Source organism: Oncorhynchus gorbuscha, linkage group LG05, assembly GCF_021184085.1.
Source record: "Oncorhynchus gorbuscha isolate QuinsamMale2020 ecotype Even-year linkage group LG05, OgorEven_v1.0, whole genome shotgun sequence".
NCBI lineage: Eukaryota > Metazoa > Chordata > Actinopteri > Salmoniformes > Salmonidae > Oncorhynchus > Oncorhynchus gorbuscha.
In genome coordinates this window covers 47,529,411-47,540,092 of record NC_060177.1, presented here as the reverse complement: position 1 = coordinate 47,540,092, position 10,682 = coordinate 47,529,411, and the positions used below count along the sequence as shown (strand labels likewise).

Sequence of the window (10,682 nt, the reverse complement as noted above, 5' to 3'; positions counted from 1 at the left end):
AAAAATGCAATTAAAAGGCACCTTGTCAGCTGTTCAGCTCTATAACGTGGAGATAATTTGGGTGGATATAAACTGATATTGAGCCCTTCATCTTTATATAGTCTATGGTTGGATGAGCCTAACTAAATTGATTTCAGATAACTTAGATCAGGTAAGTTTTCTGATTTAAAAAAAAAAAACCCATATGCTGAAAGTTTAATTAGGTCTCATCAAGAAGATATTACTGATTCCCACAACAATGTACATTTTTAACAAAAGTTTATTAAACTCAAAAGAAATACTAGACAGAAGGTTACAATCATTCAGGACATTCATACAATATCTATATATGATCGTGATTAAGAAACTATAAAAAGACAAAAGGAGAAATTAGACATACAAATAGTGAATGAAACTAATTCAAATGAGTAATATTGCACTTTGTTTCTAAAACATTTCAGATGCACTCTCCCATTTCTAATGTTTTAATTCCTCACTTTAGTAAAGTCAGGAATTTAGCTTTTAAAAACTGGACTACACTGAGGCCCGAACAATGGACTATAGATTTGACCAACCTGAAACAGATTTAAGCTTATTCATTTGTACTTTAGCTTGATACATATTCCCCAAGATAAAAATCAAAACAAACAAAAGTGATTTTATCTTAGAATTAGCGGTCTATTCCATTTGCAAGCTAATTCGTTCTCTGTGGGAAGGGAGGGTTGCTGATCCACAGCTGTTCCCTGAAGCTGAAAGGTGAGTAGAAAATGGGGTTGTCTGACTGGATAACAAACCATCAATGCCCAAGTACATAAACTAGCCCAGTCATCACTAAACGCATTCAGAAAAACACACAAAGAGGCTTGTCCAGGGATCGTCATTAAAAAATATATATATTTTTAAACGATTTCTTTTCTTCCCTTTTTGTCCCTTTGAAAAGCATGAAAGGACTAATCACACATACAAAGAAAATAAAATAGCTAAAAGAGTAAGGTTGTAAATTATATCGACACTTGATAATGAAGCATCATAATTATGTCAGTTCTGTGTCAAGGCCACTAAGATAAGATCACTTTAATTTGTCGTTTTTTCTGTCACTGTAAGCAATATTCTTATAGTTGCTAGCTAGATCTAAACAGAGCACACACACACATACAAACTTGTCAACTAATTATAACTGTAAACTTTCAAAAAACGTCTTAGAAGATGAAAATAATGCATTTATGTCCAACACAAACACTGCTTGACTAAATGTCTCATCAAGACATGATGTGGGATGCCCAACTTTTTACAGACCTTCACTGTCAATGCAATTTTTAAATGTTTTCCTTATCAAAAAGTGCCTCATGTTTAAGACAATGCCAAATCTCCACTATTACTGGTCTAGGTGTTGAATGAGTTTGAAAACCAATGTATTACTCATTTCAACCTACCACTACTTGTTCTGGCCAGTTTGAGCGGAGCTTTAGCAACGTCCAATTCTTCCCCAGCATTTAAGCCAGGCTGGGTTTGTGTCTGCCCCATTATTTGAAGCATTTCATATCATGTTGTCTTACTTTAAAAAATTTTTTATATATAATTCTAGCATTTCAGGCTTCACTGGTCTGGAAAATAACACAGTTGGTGAATGAAGTCGGCAAGTGCAGCGATGGCAAAAAGGGAATGTCGTTCATTTTGGAAAGCTGCCTTGCTGCTCTGTGTGTATGTCTCTTCTCTCTTGTTATGGTAATATACTTTTTTTTAAAGAAATCCTCCTTTCACTATTTCAAACAGTACAATTAAAACAAAACATTTTCTTTTTCAACCGTTTGGCAAGTGAGAAGATCACCTGAGACAGTGCTTTTTTTATAGGCAGTATGTAAGCCTCTGTGTTATGAGTAGAGGGGCTGCAGACACAGAGTGTGCGAATTCTGATATGTCCCACTCTTTCCGTCTCACACACACACACACACACACACACACACACACACACACACACACACACACACACACACACACACACACACACACACACACACACACACACACACACACACACACACACACACACACACACACACACACACACACAATTATCTGTGTTTCATGCTTTACTTGAGTGGCAAGCTCTAGCCTGCGGCTCCTCTACTCCAGAACAAGCACAACATAAACACGAAGCAAACTATGCTTGGCATAAAAGGCATTCTAAGTTTGGAACTAACTCAAAGGACAAAACATAGTACGGAACCAGAAAAAAGGATGCCACACTTTGAACCAAACTCAGGAGGCAATATCGAAAAAGAGCTTTTGGATGGAGAGTGTTCTGCTGCATTCAAGTCCAGTCTACAAGTCATTAAGGAAATGTAGTAAGGAAAAATAACATCTTAAAACAGCTTAAACAAGGTCAGTGCATTGTTTTTGTCCAAATATGTTCTCTGCGTTGTTCGAAGTTGTGCGGATAAGGAGTTTATGAGTTAAGCCTGCAGTCTCTTTAGTCCAGCATTATTACTAGGCAGAAGAAAAGCAATTAGTGCTGATTTTCTTCTTCTTAAAATGGAGCCACACAACTCAAGCAAAGAATAACATGTGCAAAAATCCCAAATGAGGCAGGAGGAGGCCAGTCTTTGCTCCGTTGCCGACTGCCGCTGAGCGCTTCAGACAGTGGTGGTTATATTGTATTCTCTTCTTCCTGTTTGTCTTTTTTTCCTGCTCAGGTCTCGACATGACAGTTCTGCTCTATGTGAAAGCCATGTCCACAAGTGCAGTGGTTACAGAAAAGATGAGGTCGATTAAGAGCCATAGGCAGAGATGGCCCTGGCGTGTCATCACTCACTCCACCAAGGCTGTCTCCACTAAAGATTTTTTCTTCTTCTCCCCCCTCACAGGTTAGGTGGATGTTCGACCGGCCTTTCCCCGGGCCAGGCAGGAAGGCAGACTTCCTGTGCCTTTCTCTGTGGGAGGGGGCAGGGCTTTGTTCCCCTGTGGTATTTGTTTGTTTGTTTTTTCTCTCCTCTCGACATCGCGGGCGGAGTGCGAACGCTGTCACCGGGGGGAAGAAAAATACAAAAACAGAGTTGACTTAGAAACGCCCAAAACGTCTCCGGGCGGGGGCTCTGTGTTTCCTTCAACGTGATGGACAAGTGTCAGGTCTCCGCTCCTCCGTCCGGCTGGCTTGATCGGGATTGGGATCAATCTAGAGGAAGAGGAGGAAGCACTGCTTTAACGAAAACACCAAGACCTCTTGGCTACCAGGCTTTAGTGTGATCACTTACTGCAGTGTGTAAAAGCCGAGGGGTGTACGCTGTGCTGATGCATACCTCAGAGTAGAGCGGAGGAGGCTGGAAGCGGAACTCCTGGATGTAGGCAAAGAGTGGTCCCTCGAACTCATCCCTGGCTGAGGTCACCTCCAGGCTCCGTCTCTGCTCCTCTGTCACGATCTCTGAATAGCTTGGTGGGGCTTCAGGGCGCTCTGGCAGGGCCATGCCTAGCCAGCTCATGGTCATGCTGCACTGGCTGCTGACACTGGAGGTGCGGCTGCCGAAGGGGTGCAGCGGGATCGTGCCGATGACCAGTGGCAGGTTCAGAGACAGGTTCATAGCTCCGGGGATGTCCACGTACACCTGGAGAGGGTGAGCAGCACACAACAGAGGGTTAGAACTGAAGGTCCACCTTCATTGAACAACAAACCTGTGTGTTCAACAGTGTTAAAGACTTGGGCAAGGGGCAGTCCGATGACAGGGTAAAGAGGTCATTAGCACCTCTAAGACATGGCGTCGCCACTAATATTCTAGACTGATCCTCTTAACTGCGTATGGAGAGAACACAAGGTATGATGGGAGTGTCTTTGCCATGACTGCCTTAGGTCACAGGCTTTTATGGGAACCATCAAGAGCTTTCTAGGAACCACTCAAGAAACCTATTAAAATGTGCCTAGTAACCATGTGGATCCTAATGACGCATATTCTCATTTTACAGCACACAATACTCCATATTTATATGGATCATAGCTACAGATTTCTCTCAACCCGTTTGAATTGGTTTACAAATGTCAGAGTGAGAAAGAGATGGTCTCTTCAGGGCAGTAGCTGTACTAACCATGAGAGAATACTCCACTCGGATGATGCTGCAGTCCAAGATGGAGGGAGAGATGGGGGGGATCTTCAGCATTTTGCCATTCCATGTCTCCGTCTTGCCCGAGGACAACGACTCTCCTCTGAGGTTGGCCACCAGCTGTTTTACCTCCTTCATTTTCCCTTTGGCGTAGAAGGTCTGTGTTTGGTAAATGGCTGCCTTTGGCACGACCATGCGAGACGAGCAATTCTCAATCTCAGCGAAGATCTGAATAGACTCTCCTGCAAAGACAAGTAAGAAGGGGTTCAGTTAAATCAGTTAAATGATCCTTTGATTGAGATGGCATCAAACATAATACGGCAGTCATCTACAGTCATTAATCTACAAGAGTGCCAAATGACTAATCAATATGAGTGACAGAGTCGGGGTGTTCCTCTTACCTGGGGTATATCCCTTCCTTTCAATTTTGGCACTTAAGGAGATTGGACCTGAGGTGCAGAACCAGCAGCATAAAGTCTTGTCTTTTGTGCCTGCCTGGGGCGACTGAAACAGAGAGTGAAAACAAGGAAACGTAAGTGTTTGGAAAAGACTTTATTCCTCTACCCAATCATCCCTAGGGGGAAAATACATGTTATTGGCCCCCTGGCAGAAACTGCACCCTTGTGCAGCTAGCATAATGACATACAGCGCCTGAGACCTGTCAGTCAAATACAGGGAGATACCAGTTTCTCTTTCCATATACCCGGAAGGCATGTTTAGACAGCAGGTGGCTCTCACAGACAACCCAATACTTAAAATCATTTCCCACTCAGCAGTAATTTCACACACACATAAATCAACATCATCACTTCATTTTAACCATGTGCTGTATGTCATCATTTTTCTACTATACCAACTGATCAGGAAATAATCTGTTAGGTATGGGGAAACCGTGTTTTTCACAACCAATGTCCACTGGTGTCCTCTGTGCTTTGTGTCAGTTGGTACAACAACATCAACAACATGTGGGACAAGCACATTCTGCGACCACAATAATAGGCACTGGCAGCCACTACACCAAATCAGATTACAACGGATGAAAAGTAAGGGGCCTTAGTGCTGGTACTGGCTAATTATTTCTATATATAGGCAACAATTGCGGCTAGAAATTAGTCATACTTCTGCCTTTAAGTCACTCTCTTGGCTGCCAAAGAAACTCGATCGCCGTTACCAAATGAACCATTGAACAATTCTAAAGACCCTGAAGAGATTAGGGGTAACCAAGGAAGTGCCTATAGTCTACTACACATACAAACACTGTACAGGAGAAAGATCCTTAAGCTCACCAACAGTAGGGGAGTGTTGATGTCGATGTGTTCGAAGACTGTGAATTCTTTCTTGGTCTTCATGGGCAGAAGCCATGGCCTGTGTAGCTCGGCCTTCACCCAGTAGCGCACACTGCCATGTTTCCCTTCGAACGAGGTAGCCAGGGGTCTGAGAGGAATAAGAGAGGGGAAAGAGACAAGTGGGGGGGGGGAACAAAGCCAGGCGCTATTTCAATCTTCAACTAAGGACAGACACACAGATATTTTACATAAGTATTTGTCCTTAAAAAAAAGAAATGTATTTTGATAGGTAAAGAGGAGGTACTTACATCTGTGGAAGCTCAAGGCTGAATGCATACTCATGTCTTCCTGAATGGATAGTGGTGAGTCCTTCTTCTGAGTTGTCATCATCTGAAACAAGAGAGGGACAATATTCCAACACGTATGCCAGACCTGGAAAATATACAGTACGATGTCACCTACGTATCATAACACAGACATAAAACAATTACCGCCACAACAGAGGGGAACAGAGCACAATAGAACTTCATGTCATAACTATTTTCATTTTCATTTTTGGACACCAGGAAGGCACAGCTTGTAATGACAATGACAATGACGAGAAGAAGAAAATGAAATTATGATCTCTGTGATTATTGACCCTTCTGGAAACACATATTTACCCATGTATATATAAAAAACTTGAACAAGAATAATTTGACACATTGTTTAAATCAGTATTGAAGTTAAAATATTGTTTTTATAAAAGCACACAAAAGTGATATAATCTGTCCCAATCAATGATTAACTGCAAAATAGAGAATCTAATAATTACTTCTCACATTATGTATTATTCTTGTGTAATAGGCGCAGGGGAGTGGGGGGGACGTTGCGTTATTGAGCATTATGTGATCTGTAAGAAAATGTTTATTATTTTTTTTCTTTACATAAACTCTACCCTGCTGTGTATTATTTAAAAGTTACGCGTTATGGAGCGGGAGCTCCAGTTTCTGCCAGCTCAGCGCTCCCACCCAGCCTTAAGCAGCGGCAGAGTCGCGGTAAACAACTGCCGAACTGTCACTCAAAAGCAGACTGGAGCAGGAGAGGACCGGCCTAAACCGGAGCGAGCAGCTTCCCCAAGCCGGCTCTCTCATCACGCATTCACTGTGTGCAGCATTCAGTCCGTGGCTCAACCCAACGTGCTCACTATCAGGCACAGCCCTCTCAAGACCTGACGCGTGTACTGCACCGCGTCCCAGAGAGACTTCACCCACTCAATATTACACGTCAGAAAATATTGTAACGGATAGAATAGAGGAACACACACAGTTATTGAAAAAGAGGACAGACAAAGAAGTAAATTATATTACTTAAACCTTTATTAAATGCCACGAATACCCTTAAAAACTGCATACATGATTGCAATAGAGACACATAGTAAGGATTTGACCATTTCAAGAAACTTAAAACTATTCAACAATTGATATAAAAACATGAGCAACATGCAAACATTAATTCCCCATACATAGACAGATCAAATACATTATTTTCACCATCAAGAAACATTCAAATCACAGCCAGTAACAAGGAAAAGGTAACTAAGGTACAAAATAGCTGATGGCATAAATTCCCACCCCACATTAAATGAATCTACTTCAATTCTCGGACTGACCTTTCTATCCAATCAGCTGAACGATCAACTACCTCAGGAACAAGCTAACAAACCTGTTCTACGGACTAGGACTACCAAGTTTCAGTGATGTGTAATTCTGAAGTGAACAAAAAGTAGTAGCCTACATTTATTATCCGCAAATAGTCTAAATTGTTATGCCTTCAGATAATCATATTCCAATATCTAGTTCATAGCCAATTGCAGGCCTTGTTATTGCACCATTCATTAGGCTACACACAGTAGGCGATCACTAAATCACTAGATAAAAGCATAATAGAATAGGCTAAATGGAACGAATGACATTTCTTTTCATGCGACTTTGTAACATTGTGCTGACAGGTCGGATACAAAGTTGCCGACTTTTTTTTCTGTCATTTTCTGCAAAAGCATGAGGTCATTTGAAGACGCATGAGCACTTCAGCCAATCAACGGAGAGAAAGCCCAGTCCCTTCACCCACACAACCAGTTTCTGAACAGGATTGAACCAGCTTCGAACAATGGTGGAAACTTAAGAATAGCTACAACGTTCAACTTTACATGATCGCTCGATAACATTTTTTTGGATCAAACTGCACACATTTAAACAGACTACTATGCACCTTCATGTACTGCGTTTTGAGAAAATAGTGTAATTCATATAATAGTTATATAGGCTAAAATGAAGGAAGGATAGAGAAGACTCCCATTCAGGAGCCAACTTGATAGGCTAAAGATACACTTTAGAATTATGTAGTCTATATGCCTACATGATTATGAAGTATCGTGCTTAAATACATTCCCATATGTCAAATATAAAAATTCATTGAAGAATACTGTAGTTGACATGTCTCAAGACATAGCCTACAAAATGTGTTATAGACGGCTGTATAGCCAGTAGTAAACCAAATAAAAGGTATCGTTGTGAGCTGCTTCATAGATCGTCCCCAAATCGTTCTCTGTTATACATTAAATTGTGTTCATTGTTAGCCTATAGTATAGGTTGACAACACAACAGCATTCTCTGTATGGAACCTCAAGAGCCACTATGACTAGACTACACCGATCACGTCAATAACAAAGTTATTTATTTACATATAAGGTTGTATATTCTTACCTCTTTCATGTCCAATTAGGATGTCTCTATGGTTTAGATATTCTACTTCTTCAGTGTAATTTTGCGTATAGGCGGTGTTGGAGCCAGCATTTCGCGATTCAGTCCAACGAACTTTCGCAAATCCTTTTGCATGAATTTTAAGAGATTTCACACGGATTTCTCCAGTGACTTCGATGATCACCCTCCCTGAGACCGAGTCCCCACTTGCGAAAACGGGGACATTACTGTCATTGAGACAGTCGTAGCTGACTGTGAAGCTCTTCACCTTTCCTAGCACCATGGTGTAAAAAAAACACAGGTAGCCTACCGAAAAATGAAAGTATATTAAAAAATAATCTCATAAGAAAAAAAATATGTATTTGAAAACGCCGATCAATATCTTTGCCCTGCAAAAGCAGTGGGCATGATCAGGGCTTTCTTTGACAAAAGTTCATTTAGGTGTAAAGGCTTAATAACAGCAGTGGATGCTGTTATCGTCCGCCCGTCTGCGCGTTGGTCTCTGGTCAAAGACAAGGAACTTTCGTCGCTCAGCTCACTTTAAGCGATGATTTTGTGGAAAACAACCTATAGAGCATGCGCAGAACTTTATCAGCCCCCTCCTTCCGCCTTATGGAACAAGGTAGAGAGTGGCAGTCAGCCAAATAACAAGTTTGGTTAAACAGCTGATGGTATTACAAAAGCAGGCGTACATCCACCGTAAACAATTAGAGTTTAATGTTCACCCTACAAAACAATAGTCAAAGTCAAATAAGTAAAACAAACCTGTCACGACAGGCCTATATTATGTTGGTAGGCATTCAGTGTAGCCTACATTTTACAGGAGATTTCCACCGGGGATTATGCATCACATAGCCACACAGCGAACCCACTCGTACTTAAAAAAATATTTTACTTAAATCGTTTTTTGGGGGGTATCTGTACTTTACTATTTGTTTAAAAAATGTTTTTACAACGTTTACTTTTACTCCACTACATTCTTAAAGATAATAATGTACATTTTATTCAGTACATTTTCTCTGACGGCCAAAAGTACTTGATACACGTTGAATGCTTAGCAGGGCAGTAAAATGGTCCATTTCCTGCACTCGTCCAGAGATGATCCCTGGTCATCCCTACTGCCTCTGATCTGGGGCACTCACTAAACACAAATGCTTAGTTTGTAAATTATGTCTGAGTGTTGGAGCATGCTTCTGGCTACCCGTAATGAAAACAAATTGCCGTCTGGTTTGCTCAATATAAGGAATTTGAAAGTATTTATACTTTTACTTTTGATACTTAAGTATTTTTAGCAAGTACACTTACTTGTGATACTCAAGCATATTCGAAACTAAATTGTTTTAGACTTACTCAAGTAGTATTTTACTGGATTACTGTTACTGGAGTCATTTTCTATTAAAAGGTATCTTTACTTTTACTCAATTTGGCAATTGGGTACTTTTTCCCTGTTGGAAGCTATAGTGGGCTTCGATTGGTCAATAACGCCGCGATATCGCAGTGCTTTTGAATAAATTCGGTTTCCACAACTTTGGTCCCTCCTGTTCACGCTCCCTCGCCTATGCTATAGCATTGCCGAATGAACCCGGCCCACCTCGCTTCCCTCTCATGAAAATGAATGTCTTCTGAAATGTAATCGCCTCTCGTCGTCTCCTGTGAAAATCCACTGTTAAATTTACGCTATAATGTATTTATGGCTATAGTAGGGCCTACACACCTGTGCACAACTAAGAATAGGCCTAAACCCATTGCTGGTGGACATATAATCCTGATTCAAATCTAAATAATACACAAAGGCTGTGTCTACACAGGTTGCCCAATTCTGATCATTTTTTCCCACTAATTGGTATTTTAACATCATATCTTGTTCACAACTGATCCGATTGGTGAAAATACCAATTAGTGAAAAAAAGATCAAAATTGGGCTGCCTGTGTAAATACAGCCATAGATGCTTGGTTTGAGTCAAACAATTGTGATCTGGCATCGCAGACTTTGAGGCTTGGGTCGCCATCTCGTGGCTATCTTGGATATTGTTGTCAATGGGTGCAAGTGAGCATGACACCTGTTGCATTTAGACTTCACATCAATTTCAAGGAGAGATAGAAGTGGCACAAGGCATATTTTTAAAATCCCTAATTAATAAATAAGATAATGGATCATTTAAGTAAAATACCAACTGATGGAGACGGCAAACATTATACTTCCACAAAGCAATGTACGATTAGACTTCTTGTAAATACTTCAATCTCGATACAACATATGATCAGTGGTGTAGTGGGAGCTATTTGCCCACTTTTTCTTCATATGCTGTAAACCCACTTTTTCTTCAGTGGGCATTATGTAGGCTATACTCACTTCTTAATCCTCACTGATGTGTAATCAAAGTAGTATAGTGGAGGTATACGCCATATCATTTTACTATCTGTACTAAATGCATGTACAAAATAAAATATATATATATATATATATATATATATATATATATATATATATATATATATATATATATATACATACATACATACATACATACATACATACATACATACATACATACATACATACATACATACATACATACATACATAC

The 10,682-nt window shown here is 40.5% G+C and overlaps 1 protein-coding gene across 2 annotated transcripts; it reads right to left on the bottom strand.

Moving 5' to 3' along the window:
* Positions 1-241: 241 nt before the first annotated feature.
* On the bottom strand, positions 242-8,631 carry arrdc3a (arrestin domain containing 3a). 2 transcript variants are annotated; one of them, XM_046350006.1, is made up of 7 exons: positions 8,099-8,631; positions 5,663-5,786; positions 5,355-5,502; positions 4,470-4,572; positions 4,054-4,310; positions 3,276-3,578; positions 242-3,151 (listed from the first exon to the last, which is right to left on the bottom strand). In XM_046350006.1, exons 1-7 carry the CDS (start codon positions 8,376-8,378, stop codon positions 3,083-3,085), a joined length of 1,284 nt encoding a protein of 427 aa, XP_046205962.1. In that variant the 5' UTR covers positions 8,379-8,631; the 3' UTR covers positions 242-3,082. The 2 variants fall into 2 exon arrangements, with proteins under 2 accessions (XP_046205962.1, XP_046205963.1); XM_046350007.1 differs by having other exon boundaries at positions 5,663-5,744.
* Positions 8,632-10,682: the final 2,051 nt, after the last annotated feature.

Coding starts and splice junctions, on each gene's coding strand:
- arrdc3a (XM_046350006.1), bottom strand. CDS start 8,378: ATGGTGCTAGGAAAGGTGAAGAGCTTCACAGTCAGCTACGACTGTCTC. Junction 5,787..8,098: donor CCTAATTGGACATGAAAGAG/GTAAGAATATAC, acceptor TATATTTTCCAG/GTCTGGCATACGTGTTGGAA. Junction 3,152..3,275: donor CTCCTCCGCTCTACTCTGAG/GTATGCATCAGC, acceptor CTCTTCCTCTAG/ATTGATCCCAATCCCGATCA.